At 34.2% G+C, this 27,092-nt stretch overlaps 1 protein-coding gene across 1 annotated transcript in view; it reads left to right on the top strand.

Moving 5' to 3' along the window:
• Positions 1 to 27,092, top strand: part of Pard3b (par-3 family cell polarity regulator beta) — a 978,419-nt gene that overhangs the window by 113,585 nt on the left and 837,742 nt on the right. Inside the window, exon 2 of the mRNA XM_076865584.2 lies at positions 18,344 to 18,445. Coding sequence (XP_076721699.2) covers positions 18,344 to 18,445 — 102 coding nt within the window. The remainder of the gene's footprint in view (positions 1 to 18,343; positions 18,446 to 27,092) is intronic.

The following is a 27,092-nucleotide window of genomic DNA, read 5'->3' as shown; positions in this document are numbered from 1 at the left end:
TGTTGAGCTCAGGCTGTGGGTTCTCTTATAGTGGGTAAAAGAAGCATATTAAGATGATGAAGACGTTTCCCATACACCTGAGATAGAAACTTAGAGACAAATAATAGAGGCAAAATGAAATAACAGAATCAAAGCATGAACAACATAATAGAGGTAGTAGGAGAAGAAATAAATTCCAGTTGGAGAGTTGAGAAAGGATTCATAAGTGAGATGAATACATACCTGAATTGGGTCTACAGAGATGAGAGCTAATATTAAAATAGGAAGAGGAAAATGAAAGGTTATTTGGGGCAAGGAAGGAAGGACATTATGGATTGAAGCAGTCAAGGACATGGAGCACAGGTCTATGGGAAGAGAATGGAGTTTTGCAGAAAAGTGTTGATGGAGAAGACCAATGGTGACTGTTACTGTAGTGTAGGCAAGAGATGGTATCTTATATAATTAGGGGAATAGTTGTGGAGGTGAAGAAAACTGAGGTCAACTTAGAAACTTTCTTTTTTCTTTTCTTTTTTTTTAAAGAGAGAGAATTTTTTAATATTTATTTTTTATTTTTGATGGACACAACATCTTTTATTTTTTATTTTTATGTGGTGCTGAGGATCGAACCCAGCGCCCCGTGCATGCCAGGCGAGTGTGCTACCGCTTGAGCCACATCCCCAGCCCCTGGATGGCATTTCATATGGGGGTGAAGCAGAGAAGTGTAAGAATAAATCCTAGATTTTTGGCTCTCATAACTGAAAAGTATTACCATTCACAGAGAAAAGAAATAAGGTTTTCAGAAAGAAAGTCATACACTCAGTTTTGGGCATCTATGTTGAGAAGTCAGGTTATTCGATTTCAGTAACAAATCCTGGTAGACATGTGTTTGGGATCCATCTACTTTTATGTAGAGGAATAAGCATGGATGAATTCATTAGGGATAAAACATCTGTATAAATAAGCAGAGTATCTGTGATTCAGTGAACACTGAGAAATTTAGACCTATTGGCTGTGTGGAATTTGCTGATTCACAAAACAGACTGAGAACTGGCCACATTCAGTCTAATGGCATGAATATAAAAGGGAAAACTTGTACAGACACATTTAAGAAAGAGGGTGATGAAATATTGAGAAAGATATGGTTAGGAAGGAGAATGGAAGAAAGACCCAATCATGGGTGTTATAAAAGTTATTTAGGAATGATCTTAAAAATACTGAACATTATTCTCTTTGCTTCAGGTCTTCTTCATAAAAGTAAAGACCTGTCTTATTGTTCGTTACTGTAATCCCAGCAAGCTTGGAGTCTATGCATATAAGGCAATGAAAAAATGTGACAAATACTCAAATAATTATTATTTTTATCTATAATTATTCAGATATTTCAAATTGTTGTACATTTGATTTACAAATATGTCTTAGGTCTGACCTCTCTTTTGAGCTCCATTCCTACATTTTTAGTTGTTTGTTAACATTCTTACTTAGATCACCTGGCTTCTCAAATTTGATACTTTTTCTACTTTCAGATTTCTTCATAATACATTCATCTGTTACAGATTTTAAAATGGACTCTCTTATGGTCTGGAATTTCTGTGTGTGAGCACACACACCTGTGTGACTCCTTGGGGAGTCAAAAATTGTGCAAATTACAATGCTTTCATGACAGCTTTATACAGTATTCCCACTGTGCTTTATGCTTTTTATATAATCACACTAAATAAGTTTTTGGCTTAAATCAGAGTGTTAACAAGCCACATGAATTTTTGAACTCTGCCTTTTAGTGTGTGAGAAAAGATAGAAAACTTTCAGTGACAAATAAGAAATAGTGTACTTAATGAGGAATATAAAAAGAGAGTTAAAACTTTGGTCATTCCTGTATAGAAAAAGAAAATAAATGACTTTTGATGGCAAATCTGCATTTCCATTGTAGCAGGAGTCATACATATATCCCAAGACTTCTTTCAAGTCTGAAGTCTTATGCATCATGGGGGTAACCTAATCATTTTCCTAGTGTGAGAGAACAGTTTGGTTGGAAATAGGTTGTCCCCCTGATGAGCATGACTGGGGCCAAAGTGGCAAGCCATTGTAGGCAGTCAGTTACATCTCATTGGTCTTAGTCTTCTGGCATCTTTGATTGGCAAGTGCCTTTGTGTTTTGCTTTAGATTACAAGTTATAAATAAGCTTTTGGGTTTTTAAAGAATTCTTATTGATCCAAGTATTTTAAGAATAATTTTAATTATAAATTTTCCATCTAATTAAAAATCTCTCTTGTCTCTTGAATTGTTTAAAAACTAATGTTGTTCTTAGGGATAATTCTCCTAAGTGTCAGACCAAAAAGTGACGGTTCACCTTCAAAATTAACACTGAAAACTTCTGAAGATGTGTATTTTTAGTTATGTCACCAGCTTCATTTATAACAAAATATATCTTTGAGGTAGGTTGTCTAACAGACTTTTTAAAAAAATTTATATTTGATTTGGAGTGATTGTTAGAACTGTTAAGACATCTTTCCACCCAAAGGATAATATAGTCTGTTTGATCCTTGTGGTTGGCAGAACAATGACCTCAGGAAGAAGTCCACTTCCTAGTCTCCAGAACCTGAGTATGTTACATTACATGGCAAGTGACAATCAAGATAGCAGAAGGAATTAAGACTGCTGATTCGTTGACTGTAAAATAGAGAGATGACCCTGATTAACCTGGTGTGCCCAGTGCAATCACAGGGGTTCTTATTTGTGAAAGAAGCAGAAGAGAAGCTTGGACTTTACCGCTGCTGATTTTTGACTGTAGGGGCCATTAACCAAAGATTGTGGGCAGCCTCTAAACGTTGGAAAATACAGAGTAACAGACTTACCCTGAAGCCTTCAGAAAGAAACTCAGCTCCTTTGACACCTTGTTCTTAACCTAAGGAGAACTGTGTAAGATTTCTGACCAACAGAACTAGATACAAAACATGAAAGGTTCTACAGGACACTTGTAGAAACCTTCCTTGCTATTTGGCTACGTAAATGTCTTCTCATATTCTAAATACTAGGCATTTATAATTTTCCTAGAAAAATGAACATAGCCGGGTATGATAAGCACACACCTGTTGTCAGAGCAGCTTGGGAACCTGAGGCAGGAGGATCACAAGTTCAAGCCAATCTCAGTAACTTAGACCCCTGTCTTAAAATAAAAATTAAAAAGAGCTCAGTAGTTATGCACCCTGGGTTTACTCTGATACCAAGGAGGAAAAAAATAAGAAAAATTAGCCTATTTTTACTTTATGTGATCAGAGGAAAGCATGCTCACTCTCATAAAGAATAATATTTCTTAGCTGTAAAAAATTGGCATAATATGTTTTACTAGTGAATGTGATTATATTTACTTTTATGAATATATTGATTATAAAAATATCTATTGGATTATTTATTATATATATTTGATATTGAGGTCAATTTTCATAGCTTATGTATCAAAAGTAGCCCAATCTAATTCTGAGTAAAAGATAGCCTATAAAAAAACAACATATTTGAATATTCTTATCTGAGTGGCTTATCCTTACAAGAAATGATGAATAGATATTTGCTCAGTAAATGTCAATAATGTCTATTTGTTTTCAACTTTAGAAATAAAAATACCCAGAAGTATAATTATCTTTGCAGAAAAGAACATATCTATTTTGGACTTTTATTTATTTATTTATTTATTTATTTATTTATTTTTAAACAGAGAGAACTTTTTAATATTTATTTTTCAGTTTTCAGTGAACACAACATCTTTTTTATTTTTTATGTGGTGCGGAGGATCGAACCCAGCGCCCCATGCATGCCAGGCGATTATGGTACCGCTTGAGCCACATCCCCAGCCCCCTCTATTTTAGACTTTTATACTATAAAAGTAAAGGTGGGGGCCTGGGACTGTTGCTCAGTGGCAGAGCACTTGCCTAGCATGTGTGAAGCATTGGATTCAATCCTTCACACCACATAAAAATGAATAAATAAAGGCATCTGTCCATCTACAACTACAAAATAATAATAATAATAATAATAATAATAATAATAATAATTATTATTATTATTATTATTATTAAGTAAAGTAGAACTGACAGATATAGGAAGTGAAAGGGCAGAAGGGAGAAGAGTTAGGACCATGAGGTGCTCTTTTACCCTGAGGACTAAAGAGATGCTGTCTTTAGATGGTAGAATAAAAACAAAAACAACTCCCCCCCCCCAAAAAAAAAAAAAAAACAACAAAACCCTGAAGTTTACAGTATTCATTTTGATGATAAAGCTAACTACTAGTGAAAACAAAATATTTCAATAACTATGTTAGAAGAAGGAAAGATGGAAATGTTGTAGGACCCTAAATGCATTAAGTTCCCCTCAATGATCTAAGGAAGTCAAAAGATGATTTCTGAAGTTAATTACTTAGGGCAATCAGGAATGCTTATTTAGAGAGAAGGTGTTAATATTCAGAAGTACTGAAACAAATGTCTAAAAGAGTTGCCTCTGCATCATTTTAATTTTAAAAATCAACGTAATGCTTATGTATGGTTTAAAGCAGGGTTGGAAAATCATTTTTATAAAGGTCCAGACAGTATTTTAGCCTTTACAGATTATCTGATCTCAGTCACATGTACGTTGCTTTTGTGGTACATAGGCAGTGCAGACAGCACTCAAGCCAATGAAGTCAGTGTTCCATTAAAAACAGTGGTCAGGTGGCACCTTCCACCCAGATCTGTCCCTGAAGTAGCCCCTTTAAATCCTTTATTTGTCTTTTAATTTTTTTTTTTGTAATTAAAAAAATATGATTCAAGGAATAGCAGTATACTTTTATTTCTAAATATGAATCTTCAGCTGTTTCTTAATCCACCAATTTGAGACATTACCTATTTACATCCTATTAAGGTGGTTAAAAACACTAGCTTTCTTACAGCTTTGCCCTCTTTCCCTTGCCTCCCAAAAGTATTGCTGGAATTTTTAGTTAAATCTGTAATTAGTGTTTTTTACTATTCTGACCATGCTGATACTGTTCACTCTTGATCCAATAACTGGAATTGTTTGTTGTGCAGAATTTTGTTTTTTCTGACATCCATGTATTTTATTTGCTGAGTTTTCTTTGAATCTCAAGTAGTTCTTTCTACTCCTAAGAATTGTTAGAAAATGGTTCTTACTACAATTTTTTTCCAGAGTAAAACCCATCATAAAATCTATCAGTTTTGTGTTTTCTTCTAGTAAGACTGCTCCTGGAACTCTTAATTGTCATAATCCAATCAGGGCTGGTTGTTCTCTAAGGTCCAGGAGGTTAGCATATTAATTGATGTCACTATTTGAGAATTTCCTTTCTACGTCTTCTCTATTGAATCTTCTGTTTCCTGGGTCCCTCATTTTGTTGAAGCACATTGATCTGATTACCTGTGAGGAATGGTGGGGAAAGAGGATTGATTACCTGTAAGGCTGGCTTCTAGCTTTCTGGGATTGCTAGTTTTTAAAAAAATATTTTTTTTTAGTTGGAGTTGGACACAATACTTTTATTTATTTATTTATTTGTTTGTTTGTTTGTTTGTTTGTTTATTTATAATGTGGTGCTGAGGATTGAACCCAGTGCCTACCACATGTTAGGTGACTGCTTTATCACTGAGCCACAACCCTATCACTGAGCCACAACCCTATTTTATTGCACATGTAAAGCAACAGTTTATGGGCCACATTGGTCTACAGAGTACATTTCAATCACAGAGAAAAACAGGGAAAGAGTTTCCTCCTGCCCAAAATTTTGACATATGAAAAACTTCTCTTGCATTTGGATACTTGTGTTTCTGGACCTTTTGCTCATATCCTGTTGACTTTGTTTTCCAAGCCAAGAGGCTCTCTTTGCCCTCTAAAACTCTCAGTTTTGAGGAATTACACAAAGTAGTAATAATGGGCACCGTTTGTTGTACGTGTGTTGTAAAGAGAGGGCTATGTCAGATGCTGGGATTACAGAAGAATATGAGACAGAAATGGCTCTGCCTCTGTAGGATTTAAGGTTACGGTGTGCCAAGAAAGGAAATATTTATGTATGCATCAATGCATATGCTTGTATATGTACATGAATATGTAGTAAATTTCTCACAATCCAGTGAGGGTAGACTGGGTGGGGAAACATGCATTTCATGAGTTGTAAAGCTAGGCTTATTGATTTAAAGCTCACCCCCCACCCACCACCACCACACACACTCTAAACACTTTGATTTTGTGTACAGGGCTAGATTATCCTCATTATGTGGGACATTCCAAGTCAAGACTGGTGTGCCTTATAATCAGGAGTTTGGAAGGACACTTCTGGGAGGCAAATAACATAGAGGTTCCTTCTGCCTTTCTAGAAATATTTTCATTTAAAAGAAAAGACACCACAACTATATTTAGTAATGATATAAACCTACAAGAAATTTATTTTGTAGAAAAACAGACACTCCGATGTGTGGTTTTTGTCAACTATTGTATTATGAATGAATTAAGCTCAGTAAATAAATAATTGGAACTATATTCTTGATTAGGGTGACTATCATTCATTGTTAAAAAACCTTTACCTATATAAAATTTTAATATTGTATGTACCATTGTTATATAATGGAATTTTGATAAAATGTACATTAATAATGATAGTCTTTCATTGAGTTTTATATCAGTTTATGAAATAAACTTACTATATGTTAAAAAAAAAAGAAAAAAATTTTACTTGGTGTGGGGCAGGGTCCTCTTGGTGAGGATGAGAAAATAGTTAATACCATGTGCTGTTTCTGCACCTCTTCCCTACATATTCAACCTGATGCAGGAACTAGTTTTCCCACTGTCATCTCAGGGCTCTTTTTCTGAGTTTCGACTTTTGCAAATGACAGCAAAGGTTCTTGCCCAAGGGTGTACCATGTGTTAGTAGACCTGATTTCCCTTCTCCCGTCTGCTACTGACTTGCCTCCAGTCTTTGCTCAGATGTTACTCTTTCAATGCCTGGTCTGACCTTCCTATTTTTTTTTAATTAATTTTTATTGTTGGTTGTTCAAAACATTACATAGTTCTTGATATATCATATTTCACACTTTGATAAAGTGGGATATGAACTCCCATTTTTACCCCGTATACAGATTGCAGAATCACATCAGTTGCACATCCATTGATTTACATATTGCCATACTAGTGTCTGTTGTATTCTGCTGCCTTTCCTATCCTCTACTATCCCCCCTCCCCACCTCCCCTCTGACCTTCCTATTTTAAAAGACACATTGCTGTCTTTTAAAGGGGTATTCCTTACCCCGTCCCTATTCTCTTTTCTTTCCAAATTGCTTATCACTTACCAACATACCATTTAATTATGTTTAATTATTATCTCTATTCTTCCTTCACTAAAGTTTTAGATTTATTCTTTCCAGAGGCTGGGTTTTTAATTCTATTTTGTTCAGAGAGGTTGCAGAAACATTCCTTGTTGTGTAATTGGCAGTCATGGTTGTGTGGTCCAGGGTATTTCTGTTTCTTCCAGACTGCCTTGCCTGTATCAAAAGATCTAGGTCACATGGTTTGAGCTTGTGCTAAATATAAATATGATGGCTTGCTCTGTGATTACACCAGGTTTTCCCCACTTTTTTGTTATTTCATTCTGTTTCTCCTATGACAAATGCACAATCAACGTCAGAAGTAGTTTTAAGAGCTGGGGACATAGAACACCATAGAGGTGCTGGAATCAGAGAACTTATGCACTAGTTGGGAAGATCAAGCTGTAAAAATTAACAAATAATTGAATAAGGATAACTTGTGATCCTCATCATTACAAAATTGGTAGAGCATTAGCTCTAGAGGTAGTCTGAGAAGGGGATATGTGAGCTCAGCTCTGCCTACTTGCTTTCCTGGAGTTGCTGTTTTCTTTTAGCTACACCTGTGATCCATCTGTAGCTGTCCAGAGGAATGACTTTGTTGTTAGAAGAACAAAACTAACAGTAGCAAGCAACATATCTCCAGTACTTTCAGAGATCAGAGACAGATAATCCCTCACTATTCATATTGCTGCCCTACTTAAAAAAATTTATAAACAGTGAACTGGGGGATTAAGTTGATGAGGTATTTGTTTATCTTGCAGTTAACCTACTTTTCTAAACACTGCCACCAGTACCTCTTCTGCTATAAATTAAAATTTTCCTTTCTGAATCATAATTTCTTAAGTGATGGAGCCAGAAATCACTGTTCCAGTAAAGAGCTAGTAGCAATGGCTATTACCCACATAAAACTTTAAACCTTTCCCCCTCGTTCATATGCACAAAGGTAGACACAACTGGGAAACAGTATTGTCAAAGGCATATTTTGGAGTTACTGTACCAAGGTGTCAGCATTAGAACAGCAAGGAAGTTTGAGTTTAATTGGCTGCATTAAGTAAACTGTGGGTTATTACAAATTTGTATTCTCAAATTTATTCTTTTTAAAATTAATTTTGTGGCAGAATATTTTTTAGGGTTTTATAAGAGATAAATTATTTTAAAAATTAACAGCTTGCACTTTCTTTGGAGAGAGGGCTGCTTTCATTCTTTGGATGTAGGTTTTGCATTCCTTTGGACCACACAAGCTTCTAAAACCTTGGCATTGAGGGCTTTGGAGTATAAAATTTCATTGGAAACAAATAATGGAAAATATGATTTAAAAAAAATCAGCTGTTTTCTTTAAAGTTATTTTAAATCATTGTATTTCAGTATTATTAATGTGGGTTATTGTTTTAAAAGTATTTCATACTGAATTTTTTTAAAAAAATACATGTTTCAATTAAATGCATTTGAAATGTGTTAATTTCAGACTTTTAATACTTGATTTTTTATATAATTTTAAGAGTGCATTGTATTTAATACTGATATTTATGTAAGGGTAAATGCATTTAAGAATAAGCATTTAACTTGTTATTAGGTCTATAGAAAAAAAAAGACTTCCATATTTTTATGAAGACATAGTGGGCTGCAATGATATGGATAGTAGATTTAAAACTAATTAAATATGTTCTTTATTTTAAAAAACGACTAACTAATTAAGCCCCTTATTTCTCCCAAATAAGTTTAGGCTAACCCTAGAATTTAAAAAATGAGTGTGTATTTTTTCCTTCTATTAAAGAAGAAAAGGCTATTAGTGATATTTTGAAAATTTGGATTGTGAGATAAAATAGAAGGAATTCCCTGGAATCATCCATGCTTCTATACTGAAATCATTTCTGTTTAAAATTATACATCATGGAGAAATTTCTTTTGGTTTAAGCTCTGTATGTTCTGTTTTCCTGTTAGATGGAAAGGCTGCTGTAGGTAATCATGAAGCCAGTGAATTTCTACCAGGTTTTAAATTTATGAATTTACTACTTAAGGCTTGGAAAAAATCTTAGGATTTTTTTCTTGAGCGGGGGTCAGTGGGAGGTGTGTAGGGATGAGTGTCATTTTAGAGTGAGAAATTACTCTTTTTAAAAAGAATGTTCTAATCAATAAAATTCTGTTATTTTTCCCTTCTACCACAGTAATTCTTTTTATCTTGGGATTGAAATTTTCTCAAATTTGTTTATTAATGAATTTTCAGATTACACCTTGAATAGCTGATAGGTTAGGAAATTTTAAATGAGATGTGCCTGTAGACTTTATTTGGAGATGCATTGTAATTGTGGCATCATGCTGTACTGTCATAACTATTATTCTTATGACATAGAAGAGATTTCTTTTAAGAAGTTTCTGTACCTGTGGTTTTAAAGCCCCAAAGATCTTCTAGTTTCTAGATACTGTAGGTCCAAGCTTTGGGAATCTTTCCACTCCTTTTTATCCTATAGCATCCTTGAGATATGGTGACCCTAGCCTCCATTTGACTCCTAACAGGGTGCAGAGTATACACTCCATCATGCTACCTGTTCCATTCACAGATGGCCCTTTTTGAGAGTCTTTCTTATCCTCAGTTTTCATCTACCTGTCTATTGTCCATGTAACTTTTTTGGAGCAACTCAAAACACACTGAATCTTTTATGTGGAAGCCTTCTAATTTGATGAGAAGTCTGATATGCTCCTTTAATTTTTATATGCTTACCGATAACTTAAGAAAAAAGAGAAGATACAAATTTGAATAGTGTAGCTAATTGAACTTGTATGAGCTGAGTGTGAGCCTCTATCCTAGAGTGAGAACAGATGAGAGACTCTGACCTTGGCTGTCTCAGTTCCCATGTGCTTGTGGTTGGGTCTCTCTGGCCCTAGTGGGAGTCTAAATGTTTAAGAATTTTTCACAGAACATGGTCTCCACCACAATCCAGATACTTCATCTGGTGCTCAAGTGAAAAGATAATAAAATACTCCAATTAAACAAAAAGTAGTGTTGGCCTTACTGAGAGGAAGTATGTTCATTCTAATATGGTTTCTTCCTCAGGGATGTACAGGGATAATTTAATCGGTGAATTTTGCCCTACTTGGTAGCTTTAAGAGCTCAGTGCCTTGTAAACTGTAGTTCTACATATTTGAAATAGCGAATAGTTATAGTTTCACTTTGAGTCTTTCCATTTGAACAAACCTAAATTAGTTCAGTGCACACATCCCAAGACATATTTCTAGCCCCCATGATCTTTTATGATGTGGGTGTTCTCCAGCTGATTAACAATCCCCTCTTAAAATCTGACAAAAACTTCTGTGGTATGGTCACGTCAGCACAGAACAAGGTCATGAATCCCTGTTCTGGACACAGTACTTCTGTTGCCAGAGCCTGAGATTCCAGAAATAACAATCCTCACAGACCCATCCCACTGTTACTCACTTAAGCCTGTGGTCAATTAATCCTCTCCTGTGTGTCCTGGCAGTTTCGAATAACTAGTGGCTAGTGAGCTACACATTTAGCTGGTAGGATAGTCTGGTCTTCCTTTAATTTGTTTTAAGATATTTTCTTTTCTTTTACTTCTAAGGAAACCAGAAATCTAGATTCATATCCTGAGCAGCTTTTGATGGTTTTCATTTGTTTACCCGTAGATGTATATTGTGTGAAAGGAACCATTACTTATTTCAGTTTGAAAGACATTCTTTTGGAAGTTCAGTGCACACTAGGAGAGTACCCAGGTCAGTGTAGCTCACAGAGATTAAGGAACTGAATGTGGTTTCACACACCCAGGGCTTTCCTCTTTCACTCCCTGCCTTTCTCCTCACAGAGAGTGGCCACTCTTCTGTCTACTCCTTGTTAGTTTGTTAGGCCATGTGCAGAGTTGTACAGTATGTACTTCTTTTGTAGTTGGGTGTTCTTGTACAATGGTACTGAGAGATTCGCCCAGATTGGTGCATGAACCTGTAGTTCTTTCTTCTTGCTGTATGGATTCCATTGCATGAACATACTACTATTTTATCTGTTTTTCTGGCAATGAATATTTGCATTATTTTCTGTTTTAAGGTATTAGAAATAATTCTGCTTTGAATATTCTTGTTCTTACCTTTGGTAGTAACTCTCTATACTCCTTTCACTTGGATATAAACATATTTGTGAAATTGCTGAATTTTGTAGGACATTTTTGTTTAGCTTTATATTCAGATATTACCATTTTCTGAAGTGATTGTGCACATTTACATTTTAATCGGTGTTGTATAATTCTGGTTGCTCTATATTGGCACATTCCTGACCTTAACCAAATCTTGCCTAATTTGAACAAGATTAACATCTTCATAATATTGAATTTTCTAATCTGTCACAGTTTTCTTCAATTTTTAGTGCACATTGCACATTTCTGTTTGACTATTCCAAAAAATATTTGATTTTTTGATGCTATTGTAAATATTATTTAATTATTTTTCTTTTACTTATTTTATCTGCTTAGTTATTTGTGTTTCTTGTTTGCTAAGATACTTTTTATTGTGAACTGGTTGTGATTATTTACAAATGCTTTTTCTGTGTTCATTTTGATGATCAACTAGTTTTTATCCTTTTTTTCCTATTTGATGAATAACTATGATTGATTTTTGAATTTTAAGCTATTTTTGCATCACTGGAATAAATCACAATTGGTTATAAAATATTATCTTTTACATTACTGAGTTACAAATGTTTAATTTATTTTTATTTAACATATGCATCCATAACAGACCAGTGTATAGTTTTCTTGTAATGTCCTTGTTAATTGTTAATATCAGTTGTGTTGTCTCATAAAAAAAAGTCTAGGTGAATCTCTTCTTTTTCTAGTTTCTAGAAGCATTTGTATAAAGATTAAGACTATTTGTTCCTCAAATATTTGGGATATTTTGCCTCTGAAGTCATCTGAGTCTGGAACTTTCTTTGTGAGAAGATTGAATTACTTTAATTGCTTTTATATTATATTTTCTATTCCTATAGTTTTTTTTTTACTAAGTTTATCAAATAATTTGTTCATTTTATGTAAACAGTAAAAACTTTAGGACTGTTCTTTTTCTAGCTAAATTTTTTTTAGCTTGTTTCCCTAATATATGTATCAAAGGGCATTACTAACCTGTTCAACACTGCTTTAGTTGCAATAAACAATTACTTAATATTTAATCATTTTTAGATTAAAAATACATTCTCATTTCCTTTATTTATCTTTGGATTATTAAGAACTTTATTTCCTAATTTTTAATTTATTTTCCATTTTTAAACAAGTGGACTTTTTTTAGATGTCTTTCTGTAGTTGATTTTATTGTAATCAGAGAACACATTTTTAAATTTTTATTTTTTATTGGAACATTGTAATTACACAAAAATTCATTATGCTGTATTTGTGCATGCATATAACTTAATTTACTTAATCTCCTTTCTGAGTACCTTCTCTTTCCTGCCCCTTTCCCTCCTGGATTGGCTTGCCTTTGGAATTTGATACATGTTCCAAGTACACTTTTAAAGAAAGTGTTTTCTAATCTTTTTGGTTGTATTATATGCATATGTATACATTTGTGTGTGAGAGAGAATATATAAATATAAATAAGGTTAAATTTATTTATTGTGTTGATGCTTTTTTTCCCTGAGTTTTTGGTTTATTATCAAATCTCTCACTGTATGTGTGTATGCACATGTTTGTGCTTAAGATCTGTCCATTTTGGCAGAGTATTCATTGAAATTAGATTGTTGTATAGGTTAGAGACTTGCTTTCTCCATGTTGGACTGACCCTTTTCCCACAATGAAATGTACCCCTTTATATTTAGTAAAACGGTTTTCTTTCTTTCACATATTCTTTATATGATGTTAGTAATTCCTATACCCTCTTTCCCTTGGTAGGATCATGGATTTTTAGAGCAGGAAGGGAATTTATAGATGGTCTCATTCACCCTCATTTCACATATAACTTGGGCTTTATTATCTTGTTGTTGAATACATCAGATGCTGCTTTCAACCCAGCATAAATACTCTGGGTCCCGTTGTGGTTCTCCTGAATTCTTTGGAAACAACTGTTGATTAAAGTGGCCTCAGCCCATTTTCCTCTACTAGGCTTTTTTTCTGAGGTTTGTGCTTGGTAGATCATTTTTGGGAAGGTGAAGCATGTTTTGAAGGTCATTAGAGGAGGATTGTTGTGATCTTTATATTCGTTACTTCTTCTCGAAAATAATTCTTTCCTTTCAGCTGTCTGTGCTGATCTGCTAGGTTTAACATAGGCATCCTTTTTTGTTTTTTTTTCCTACATGGCCCTGTGGCTGGATCCTCAGAGACTCCTGCTCTCTGCCTGCCCAAGAGTCTCTAGACATGTTCTGACACATTCACCTTCCTGGGTGCATCGTGGAACATCTGATGATCTTCTGATCTTGGGTGGAGGGATGAATGCCCCCAGAGGGTTATGGCAAAAGTAGCAAAGTTTTTTTGTATATGCATATTTTCATAATTCTCTATCCAATGTTAGATGCCTCCAACTTCCATTTTGTTCTCAGCAGTAAGATCCTTTTCCACTGTTGCCCAAGCCCTCAATTCCATGATTATGAAAAATTATATTTTGAAACTTCTCCCACTTGTTTCTCTCAGTTGTGAAGCACTGGTAAGGCCACTTTATATGAAGAATATGGAGCCTTGCATTACGTGTCCCTTTGTGTTTTCTATACTTCAGCCTGTGTGTGTGGCACATCATGCAGGAGGCCATGGATCTGCATACTCACTAATGAGGAAGTATCTGAGGCCAGGAGCAATGTCAGATTGCCTGGGCCCATAGACTTGTGTAAGGATACAAATAGACCTGCTCCCTGCTGGTTCCTATTTAACTATGCATTGTATTATTATTTAATCTAAAAAATACATATTTTTTCTACTTTTAAAAATGCCTATGTTGGGTCTGCTTCTTATTAAACACATGACCTTGAGTAAGTCAGTTCACTTACTCATGCCTTGGTTTCCTCATCTGTAAGTGGAATGATGACTATTTTATGAGGTTGTTTAAGGATAAATGAGTTAGTCATATAAAATTCCTAATACCTGTTATACATAGCCTATAGTAAGCACTAAAACAAATTATCTGCAGTTTGTAATAATGACAAAATTAATGAAATATCATTTTGTGGGTACACACCACCAAATACACATTGTTAATTGTATAAAGAAAACTCTTTCTGTTGAGTTCCATTCCACAGTTGTTTTTGTTCCTGCAAGTAAAAGTATTCTTGTAAAAACAAGAAGTCTCTAAGCAACTAGTTGCATTGAGTGCACCACTGACTAAATGCAGCCCTTCTCCTACTGTTGGCCTTTCTTTTGCAGTGTTCTCTCAACTTTGGGTTGTTGTTGCCATTGAAAATTTTTTTCTTGTCTTGTACCATAGACATTTTGCTCAGGAACCTCTAACTTTACCCTCTCTTTTGATTATTGTCACAATCCTACAGTTATAGAGTATCTGCCTTGCCAGTCTACTCCTTTAGGTACTGCAGATGGAAAGTTATTGTTCTATACTTTGATAAACATACATTACCCAAAGCATGGAGTCAAATTTCATCTTCAAGACACAGTGGAGGGTATTTCTTGTTATTAATATCAATGCTTAGGGCTGGGGTTGTGGCTCAGTGGTAGAGCACTTGCCTAGCATGTGAGAGGCACTGGGTTTGATTCTCAGTACCACATATAATAAATGAATAAAATAATGGACCATCAACAACTCCAAAAATATTTTTTAAAAAAATCAATGCCTGTTTGGAACGATTTCTACATTTGATCATTAAAAACACCCTATGACTGTCTTCTTCCTGTAATGCATGCATTTTTGTCTTAGTTTATTTTTCCAATTTATCCCTATAGATAAATTTATTTTAATTTAAATATTCCAATAGGGTTTTACATAAATGTATATTATTTTTAAAGAGGATAATATATGTTAGAAGTGGAGAAAACCCAATGAGTGGTGTGTTATCTTACAATACTTTAATGATCCTGGGAACACAGGTCATAAGACTGTTGCAAAGTAAGCAAATGTGTTAGAGATATTTTCAAAATAATTTGAAAGTTATATGTATTACAGATATTGGTGCAGTACAATGGTAAACTAAATGTCACAATCATGAAAAAACACGGTAAATGCTTCCAAGTGATTAATTGTGTGAACCAAGACACATATGTGAACATCTTTTCATATTTGATCAGTTTTATTCCTCATGGCAATAAAGCCAAGTAAATGAAATGCAAAATGTTGACTGCAGTGTAATGGTTGAAATTTTAACATGCATAAAAGAGTCGGGGTAAATTTATAGTCTTATGAAGACTGTAGGCTGCAAATATTGAATGTGTATTCTTAATGATCTATGGCACCACGGCCAAATACCACAGGGACAGAACTGCGGTCGGTACATGCTGGTTTATTGATTTTCTTTTCTTGGATGTATATAATATTAATCCTGAGACTGATTTCCTATGGCTTGTCTGTTTTGGTTCAGGGCTACATGTGTGACCATCATGAATCTACTCTTATCCAGAGAATATATGAAATGACAGCATCCATGTGGAATAGGGAGTCATAATTAGAGTCGAGTAAATTCTGGTACTATATATTTAAGTGTTTTTTAGGTCAAATACATTACTTCAAAATTAAATTGCTTTTTAACTTTATTTAGTTGTATATTCTTTTGAATCAAATTAGAGAAGTGCCTTAGTTTCAACTCCTGTTATTTTTCAGAATGCCTTAGGTCCCATGAGTCTGTGTGCAGAAAGAATGCACTGTGACTGTCTTACCTGCCTGAAGGAATTCTCCTTAGCTAGGCTTTGGAGATTGCTCCCACTTGTCTGCCACTCTCTGTATAACTGATCACATCATATTTCCTTCTATAATATATGTGTATATATATATGTGTGTGTATTATATATATATATATATATATATATATATATATATATATATATATATATATTTAAAATTTTCTCTTTTAAATCTGGACTCTGGTTTTCTTCTTGCTATTTCTAGGCAGGAAGCAAGGTGGACTTTAACTTACACTGCAGTTGTTAGGGGAAATTTTTTGTCTTAGTTTTATTTGATAACATCTGCTTTTACAAACCAAGCGCAAGAAAAAAGCAGACAACTTAATAGATGTCTGCTTTTAAGTATAAATATTAAAAAAGCAAACCCTTTAGAATATATCACTTTTTGTAAACATGGTTAAAATCAACAGATTTCATCTACAGAGCTTTAATATATCAAAACCCAACTCAGTGGAAGTTTATAGAAATTAATTAAATTGAACTCCTTTCATAAGCAGGCCATTTTTTACAAGGAAAACATTAACTCTAGATTTTGGTTGAAAGTCTAGGTAGATTTGGAGGAATATGTTGCTGTGGAGTGACCCCAGAATAAAGATTCTATTACCAAAGATTGCTTGGGGCACTCAGAAGTCCAGTGCCCATGACACAGTGTTTTGTACACTCCAGTATCCTCCCTGTTTGGAATCTCGCCTGCTATACTTGCTCATCTTTTATAGCACAATCTCCATGAGTCCACAAAGATCTCTGGTTACAGAATCTGAGTGATGGGTGTTTTATGCTTTTTTTTTTTTACCTGATTACACTTTCACTGCTCATATCTTTGGAATTGCTATCTGGAAATAGTGAGACATTTAAAGTTTCTTGGTAAATCATGAATATTTCTACGGTGAGTCTAGATTTAGAAGCAAATGAAACTCCTTTCAGGTTACTAAGAATTGCTCCTCATATACTATATAGAACACTTAATTTTGAAATGTCCAAAGCCTAGCTAAGGAGAATTCCTTCAGATTTTTATCCTGCCACTTTATAAGGTTGAATTACTGGAAAGCTATCACTTGGTCCACATTTCAGTAGTCCTCCAAATAGATGCCTTAAAAGAATTATTATTTAATAGTATGCCCTCGCCTTTTATCAGGGGTCAGTTAAAGAGAGAGCTATATGACAACCATTTCTATTAGCTTTCATAAAATTGCAGTTGCATTCTGTGGGTTATGGTAGTTCTTACTTTTAATAAAGATTCATGTGATAAGGACTTAGAGCTTTATCCTGGAATTTCCATCTCTTTTCACACACTGGTATCTGTTCCTTTATTGGATACTGAGTACTTTATAGCTAAATAGTTTCCCACTTTGAGGGGCTTTCTAAGAATCACAGAACCAAATGGATTAGGGCTTGGATATTCTGGTAAAATCCTTACTAATGTTTTTTCTTCACTTTCTTTTTGGTTTGTGTTCTTGTTTCAGTGTTACAATGACTCACTTTCATATCTTTTCTGGAAATGGAAATAACTGAACTAGACCATTCCTTTTCAAATTCTACTATCAGAATAAGTAGTTCTTAATACTAAGCAATGGTTTAGTTGGAAATCTCTTCAATAGCTACCTCAGAGAACTCTGTTCAACTCAGAACACGGTTTGCAATTTGCCGCCAAGACTCAGGAGGTAGGAGCTCTCTGCTTCATGTGTCATTGCATAACCTAGAGCTGAGGATGCACACAGAGCCTGGGATTTAAAAAGATGAAGGGCTTGGAGGTCATCCATATTGCAATCACAGATTTCTGCCTTTTAGATTTTTTTTTTTTTTTTTTTTTTTTTGGCTACAGCTTTGGGACCTTAGTTTGAACATTTATTCCCCATTTCAGGAAGTACTCTCAAGAAGATGTTTTCTAGAATCCTCTTGGCATTATCTAAGTTGTGGGGAGTTATAAAAAGTTCTTTGAATATGCTTTTCAAGATACTGGAGCAATTTACATTTACATACAAGTCATCTTCAAGGAAAATTGATGCAATATGTATACTTTGATTCACTGACTTAAACAGGGAAAAAATGCCAACCATTTATCCAAATAAAAAGATGACATTTGTTTTGGTTGTTTGAAAATGTTATTATTACTAGAGCATATTATTAATGAGTCAATTTATTTCTCTTAAAATTACATTGTATCATTTTTTTAAAAGAAGATGGAGTCATGAAACATTTTTTTTTCTACCACAGGATCCTGGTTACTGGGTGAAGATTCATCACTTAGAATACACAGATGGAGGCATCCTGGATCCAGATGATGTCTTGGCAGATGTTGTTGAAGACAAAGATAAGGTAGATGATTCTAAAAATGTTGCTCTTTGTTTTCCTCTATGGAGATGCATGTTTGTAAGAGATTGAAACCCTTAACAAACTCATGTGTCAATTATTATTAAAAGATACCATCTGTTCAGGTTTAACCTAGGCAGCCCATAAATCACAGTTCTTCATCAGATGTTTGGAAAAACTTTGTCAAGGTTTGGGAGCCTGTTTGTGGTGGCCTAATTAGCAGACATTTCATTCCCAAGAGTTCCTGATACATCTCAATAAATTAGTGTCAGCCACTGAGGTTGTTGGAATTTTCCTTGTGGTTGCTGGCTCTGGAGTTTATTCTTAGCCCTTGCTAAATATTCAGCTTAATGCCTGAGGTCTGAATGTGCTTTGCAGTAGAGAATATCACAGGGAGGAATGCCTCCTGAAGAACTATTGTGACTATTTTTCTTAATGTAGCTGGCCACCAATTCTCTTGAATAATAGTCCTTATTTTCCCCATCCTTGCCAATCCCCTTTTGTGATGGTCATCATTATACAAAATGTATGTATGAAGATTTGGAAAAAAATAATAAAATATTTTGTTATTAAAAAATAGTCCTTGTTTTCATTGCTGAAATTAGAAAAAAAGGACTAATTTGAATATTTCAGAAATTTTGAGCCTGTTCTGCCACCTACGTGAGAATAATTCCATTGCAAATACATAATTTTATTTGTATTTTTCTTGTGATAATAAACTGAGAAGGGTGTAAAAATAAAATATTCAGTTGCAGTATGCTGGATTATTGCTGTTGAAACACAGTATTTAAAATTAATTCCGGGTGGGGTTTCTCTTATCAGTGTCTAATGTGTCCTCCAAAATTGAACTGTTTCCAAAATTTCTTCTATTATGTATTTATCCTTAGCATGGTTTGTACTATGCTAATTCATGTTTGTAACATGTTTTTCGGCAGTTTGGAGTTCTGTGTGTGTACACATTTGTGTGTTTTGATCTGGACTAGAATATGAAAATGTGTGTGTGTGTGTGTGTGTGTGTGTGTGCGCGCGCGCGCATGTGTGATTTATTGAACTCAGTTAAACTTACATTTTTTCTGCAAGATATTTTCTGACTCTTCAAATTTATATTCATCTTTGGAACTCAAACTTAGTTTGCTTTGCATGGAAACTACCAATTTTCCAAGAAATTTATCTTCCTAAGTAGCTTGTCAGCAGCCAGAGGACAGGGACAGGGAAACTTTAGTTTCTTTTGTGTTTTGTGTGTTAATAGTGACCAGTGCAGTGTCCTACACAAGTCTGATTCTTTGAGAACACTTACTGAATTAATGTCACTGTCTCCAGGTGACTCTTGCTAGATAATTTTGATGCACTTCCTGTTTACTTAGTTGGTCTCAGTAAAGAAAAACGCATGATTTACTCTGAGACTCCCAAGGGAGAGCTTTCACTCATTTTTCCCACTTGCACTTTCTGCTTCTTCCCCAGGACCACCCTTTTTCTTTGACATATTCTAGGTCTCTAGGGTTTTTATTAATGAAGGCTCTTCCTGCCTCAGATTTCACTAATGTCAGTGTATTAAAATGAAAAGCTGAAAAATGGCAAATTAAGAAGGGCCAGAAGAAAATATGTCCCTCCTGTCTTTTCCAAGATTCCATTAGAGGAAGGATGATTCCATGAAGAGTGCCCAGAGAAATCATTTGTCCAATAGGACTCTTCCCTCTGCAGCATCCTTTTAACCATCTTGGCAAAGCTTGTTTCAACCATAATCCATTTACTAGATACAGAAACAGATTTATTACATGTAATCTCTTTTAATGGGACTCTACTAACATTACTAAATAAGGTGACACAGTAAGAAAATCAGCTAAAGTCCTAGTAAAGGATTCAAACAATTTGGGTACAGCTTTACATCTTCTCATTTTATTACATTTTTAATGTTTCTCCATGTAGCCTAACTGGTATTGTTCTGCAGAGGTGATGATAATTTACACTTTTGATACTGTAAGAAAAAAAATTGCACTCCCTTTTTTTTCTTTCTTTCTTTTTTTTTTTAAGTAAGTGAAAAGGCATTGCTTTATTTATTGCTTTCTGTTTTTCTTCTTTTTTTTCACATTTACTCTGCCATGTTAAAATTTCCTTGGGATCCCTACATCTAGTATGCAAAGAAAACTCTGCCAAACCTATTTAAACTTTTTTTTGTTGTTGTTATTGGATTTGTTTAAGCAATAATGGTAAGCTTGCCCAAGATCCTTTGAGGTGGTATTGACCTTTGATAAAATAACAATTTACCTATTATGAAAGTGGCTACCTAATATTCTCTTTTATTTACAATATGAATAAAAAACAAGCAGAAAGAGTCTTAGATGGATACACATGATCACTGAGTGAAAGCTGAAATACTTTTGTTCTTAGGGAAGACTCACAGTGAGTAAGGATGATAAGGAACTGTTGGTTTCCCAGCTATAAAGAATGGGACAGGAAAAACAAACTTATAATTAGACTGCAGTGTATATTGAGGTCACATAGTACATGAAAAACACATCCAGTGTACTTCAGTATAGACCAAAAAAAAAAAAAAAAAAAAAAAGAGGTTAAATGATACTCTACATAAAATTAGAGAATGATGTAGTTGTGTTTGTTTTCTAAAAAAATAAAATAAATTTCAAAATATTTGGTCTGAAATTATTTGCTTTGATCTTCTATTTTTTCTTTGGATAGCATAGTGCTTGGTGCACAAATACTGTCTCTTTGAGATTTTTTTGTGTTGTTTTTAACATGCTTTCCCATTAGACTCCCACCCAGAAGAAACCAAGTGCTCACCCTGTTACACTATTTCATTATGTTTTGTCAAAATATTATTGAAACAGCTTTGGAATTTTGCATTTTATGATAACTAGTATTCATATAAAATGTTGTGCTAAAACTTAGTAATTATTTAGTTATGACAGTTATTCTCAAGATTCTTCAGCTATATGCATCAGTCTGTTGATTCAAATTCTTTGTGATAAATATCTAAGAATTATAGCATTATACTCATGTCTTTTCTCTAACTGCCAAAGGCAACCGACTTAATTCACCAAATAACAACAGCTTAGCATTCTGCAGATCACCACCAAGATGCCATGGAGTAATATTATGGTAGTGTTATTACTCCATTTTCCTGCTAGCGTTTTACTTTAGTTCCTAGGTGTGGAGGTTATGAAAGCACATAGAGGAAGTTTGGATGATGTTACAGAAATAAATGCATTTGACACTTCCATATTCTGGTTTACTTTAGAGTGACCCTGCATCAGGAATCATTATTAATCTCATTTTTTCACTTCTGGAACAGTCTCAGAAATTATAAGTGACTTACCCAAGATCACACAGGTATTGCATAATAGAACCAGACTCTAGGACCCTGAATTACAATATCCAGACTCTATTTTTATTCTATGCTGTGCCACATCATGTGTTGGCATTTATATCAATAACTTCTAAGGAAAGTTCATCAACCATAAATTAGCATGAAGTTTTCTCTTACTCAGTCACCACTATTGCTTTAAAAAAAAGGTAGGTGATAGACCCAACTATGTGGTGTAAAAAAATTAATTCAGAATTAGTATGTGATACATATTTAATTCAATTAAAATCTCTGCCTTGCATCTCATTATATAGTACAGTAATATGGGAAGATGTCTCTATCTCTGACTAAGCTTTGTCTATCATCAGGGCTGAGTTTGGAGAGATACTAGTGGCTTTTATGGGCTCCATTTAGGGGAGGTTGATCCCTGAATCATATGTGGTATCTGGTTCTCAAGTATTATGATTTCTGTTCATCTCTATCTTCTCATATATACTAAGGCAAGTTTCTACATCTATATTAGCTGCATTTCACTGTATGTAAAATAGATATAATGTTAGTTCTTATAGGGTTAGCATAGAAAGCTGTATAGGTAAACACTATAAAGTTTAAGTATAGTATTATGTATGCTTAATGTTAGCTATTATCTTAGTAATACTATGGTAGTGTTATTACTGCAATTTTTACTTATGTGTTTTGATTTAAGCATTAACTTTTTAAATATTAAAAGCTCAAATAAACTATTTTACTATACCTGCTAACAGTTTTCAATAAACCTCTTGAAAATTTGTTTAGAATGTATTTAATTGTTAAAAAATAATTTTCTAAGAAGGTACTTAATTGCTATGATAGACCATTTGGATTAGTGTATTAATATTTGAGAAATGAAAATGTCAGTTTGACTTAAGTTAAAGTAAGAATCCTTTTATCAGGATATGTTGTTTGGTAATGTAAGTACCATTCATGGATCTAATATGGTTTTAAAATAGAGACTGGCTTGCACAATGAATGAACCACTGACCTAAAACTAGACATTCCATTCCCAAGCCCAGGTTGCTTTCCGAGCACACTCTGTTGCCCTCTAGTGGAGGCCAGTTGCCGAGGCAACTGGATCATCAGACACACTTCCAGAACATGAGGAGTTATTTCTATATCATTTGAAAATGTTATTATATTTTTAATATAACTTACAGAATTAGACATGGATAACAAAACTAGAGTTTTTATAACTTCACCGATGCATTATGAATTCTCTAAGAAAGGTTACAGGAAATTCTTTGCCTTATACAACTTTAAAAAAAATTTCTATTCACTGGTTGAAAGGTTAATAACTGGTTGTGATGAAGTGTATAAATTTTTCAGTGTGTAGTTGGACAATTTATGATATATATTGTGCTTTTCTGGGGAAGGGAGTTGGACTACTTTTTAAGTTGCTAAGTTGGACTACTTTTTAGAAGAGTCCTGAATTATTTCTGAGCCTTCATTTTGTCAGTAAGACTTCTATCTTAATGTAGAACACTCATTTTAAACATATATATATATACACACACACAAACAAATTAGGATATGGCATTTTTTGTTTTTTTTCTTTCCTGCTAAGATTTTACTTTGGTTCCCAGGTGTGGGTGTTATGAAAGCACATAGAGGAAGTTTGGATAGTTTTTCAGAAATAAATATCCAGAAGCCCCAAAGAGTGAAAAGATTACCTTGGCCAAGAAATACTATTGCAAACTTTTCAGTATCATTCTCTATTCATAGAATTATAGACCCAAAAGAGACTTTAGTAATTTTGTGGCCTAACCTAATCATTTTACAAATGTGGAAATACCCAGACCAGGAAGAATTTATAGGAATCCAAGTCTATTGTTGATTTTTTTTTTTCCTGAGTCCATTTCTGCATTTCCTCCCCAGGATCCTGACAACATCTCATGTAGATCATAACCACTCAGCTTTAAGATGACTTCCTCTACTGGACTTCCTGGAATGTTTTTGTTTTTGTTTAGTCTTTCAACTTTGTACTTAGATATTTTTTAAAATTTATTCTAATTTGTTATATATGACAGCAGAATGCATTTCAATTCATATTACACATATATACCATAATATATCTATGGTTGTACATAACATAAAGTCACACCATTTGTGTTCATACATGTATTTAGAGTAATGATGGTTGCACATAACGTAAAGTCATATCTCTGGTTGTAACATAACATAAAATCACACCATTTGTGTTCATACATGTATTTAGAGTAATGATGGTTCATCACATTCCACTACATTTCCTAACCCCCTCCCTTACCCTCCTTCCCCTTTTCCCTATCTAAAGTTTCTCTATTCCTCCCATGCTCCTCCCACTCCTCAGTCTATACCCAAAGGACTTAAAAACAGCATACTACAGGAATACAGCCACATTAATTTTTATAGCAACACAATTCACAATAGCTAAACTGTGGAAACAACCTAGATGCCCTTCGGTAGATGTATGGATAAAAAGAAATATGGTATATACACACAATGGAATATTATTCAACATTAAAAGAGAATAAAATCTTGACATTTGCAGGTAAATGCAAATTGCAGGTAAATAGATGGAATTGGAGAATATAATGCTAAGTGAAGTAAGTCTATCCCCCGCAAAAAAATGCTGAATATTTCCTCTGATACAGGAATGCTGATTCATAATGGGGATTTGGGGCAGAACATGGAAGGAATAGACAAACTTTAGTTATTTTTTAAATTTAGTTAATAAAGCCAGTTCATTCTCTTATTTATCCTGTTCTCATATATCTGTTCCCCTCTTTGCAATTACACAGCTACCAAATTTAAATTTGTAAAATTTCGGGCCAGGGTTACCATAATTGAAAAGAAAGTGCTCTTCTGTGACTCTGCTACTTGTCCCTCAGCTGTTTTGTGCATCAGTGTAACACAGTTGTTAAGAATTTGGATTCTGGATGGGCAAAGTCCACTCATTTCTCTGTTCTGTTGCTTGTGAGACTTTGGGCAACCTCATTAAACTCTTTGTGCCTTAGTTTCCTCAGGGGCCATTGGAACTTAAAAAAAAGAGCAGCTATTTTACAAGTTAATATATGTAAACATGTTTAGGAGACTAGACAGTCACCAATAATTGTTAGGTGCTATGATAGTTAACATACTGCTAATTAATAAGACAGAGTACATTTACATTATTCCAAGAATATTGCTTAAATCATATTCCTTCTAGTGTATACAGTTGGCCCTCTGTGTCCATGGGTCCAACATCTGTGGATTCAAACAGCAGTAGGATCAAAAATACTCAAAAAAAAAAAAAATTCCAGAAAGTTCCAGAAAGCAAGACTTGAATTTGCCATGCATCTTGCACAGCACTCAGTCCACACAAATGAAGTAGGCATACCCTGCAGGAGTCGCCACCACTTCACAGGTCCTCAGCCTGTCTTCATTTGTTTGACCATTGTTCGCTGTCTTAGTCACATACTAGGTAGTTATGACTATAATATCGTGTCTGTACTGAGCTTGTGCAGGCTTTTTACCTTGCCATTATTCCACCAAAATACATTGTGGCAACTAGTTACTTAACATTTACATTGTATTAGATACTACAGTAATCTAGCAGCAATTTAAAGTATAAGGGAACATGTGTATAGGTACAATACATAAGGGGTTTGAGCATCTACTGGTTTTGATATCTGATGGGAATCTTGGAGCCAATCCCCTATGCCAAAGGATAACCACTGAGGGAAGGCCGAACCTCATAGTCATGTATTCTACTCAGAGGTCTAAAGATGCTTCAAACTATCTCCATCTTCTTAAACCTCCATGATAATGAACCTGCCATACTATTTTCTTATGTACCATGCCTTTATTGTTTCATATTTTTTTCCCCTTAAAGTTACACTTTTCTAGTGTGTCCTTGTTCCTATTCTCCTATCTAGGTTTAGTTCATGTACTATTATAAAAGTTCAGCTCCATGAGAGTCTTGGTTCTATCCACTGCTGTTTCTGGTGTCGGTAGTAGTGGTTGGAAATTCCTAGCTACTCAAATAATTATAGAGTTAATGAATGAATTAATGAATGTTCTGAGGTCTTCAGTGAGCTATTCAACAACTCTGAACTTCAGTTTTCCCATGGGTGAAATGAAAGTGATAAAAGATACATTTCTCACGGTGTCATTGGCAAGGTTGAGAAGTTGTACATGAAAATACAATGGAAATGACAAAGCACTAAATTCTTGTAAAGAATGTATTTATTCCTGCTGTTCAATTCTTATTGATCTCTAAGATCCAGATCAATTTGTATTTTTTTCCAAGTCAATGTTTGCAGATCATCCCAATCCGAAGTGAATTCTCTGTAATTTTATAGAAATGATTAAGTGGTCTCCCTTACTTTATCTTTTACTGTGAGCTGTTCCCATTTGTCACTTACCATGTGGAAATTCTTTTGAAAAATCTGTTTATGGTTTAGCTTCTTAAGCCTTAGTTTTGTCTCCGAATGACTTGGATGTGCTTTTAGGACTGGGATGGTTATTTAAAATATTTAACACCTAGACTTCTTATCTGTAGTTTGGCATTTAATAAAGAGGTTTGATTTTAGTCATTGATAGAGTTTAGACTAGAATCAAAGATTGCTAATTATCTACCATTTTCTTCCACCAAACTATGTTGTCTCGTTTAAATATTTCATTAGGAAGCAGTTTGTGGGCATGTTTCAACCCCAGAGGAGCACTTTAGAATCGATACCTTTGTGACCTTACTATGGCAAAGACAAATGGAGCTGGGAGATAGTAACTCAAACTAAAGTAATCCTAATCATGGCCATGTCAAACATTTTCTCCCTGGTGTCTTCTGCCCTTTATTTGGTGGGAAACTGCTATGTGTGTGCATATTGGGTGTGCATGGATGAAAAATGAAGGGAGACTCTGTGCAGGTGTGTTTGGGGGTGTTTTTTGCACTGACTGCTTGTTTGCTGTGTATGTCTGTAATGTAAAAATTTCATCAGTGATCAGAAAGAAATTATCTTGCTTGATGATGCTCTTTCATTTAGTTGGGATTTTAGTAAACAGTAACAAAAAAAAAGTTTCATCTATGTATAAAATTCTGAGTTTGGAGGAAAAAAAACAATAAAATTATATATTAAAATAGTGTTTTACTTAAAGCTAAAAATGTATTTCAAAAAAGAATCAATGAACACTTTCACCTGTATAGAATGCCTTTACCCAGTTCTATAAATTTTCAGTCACATTAGCTTTTTTATTTTTTAAAGCTATTTGTATAGTCATATCTACGCCCAAGAGCATATGACAATTATTCTTTTAAAATATATGTATTTTTAATTATGT

This window comes from Callospermophilus lateralis, chromosome 9 (genome assembly GCF_048772815.1).
Source record: "Callospermophilus lateralis isolate mCalLat2 chromosome 9, mCalLat2.hap1, whole genome shotgun sequence".
Lineage (NCBI taxonomy): Eukaryota > Metazoa > Chordata > Mammalia > Rodentia > Sciuridae > Callospermophilus > Callospermophilus lateralis.
This window is presented reverse-complemented; position numbering and strand designations above follow the sequence as displayed.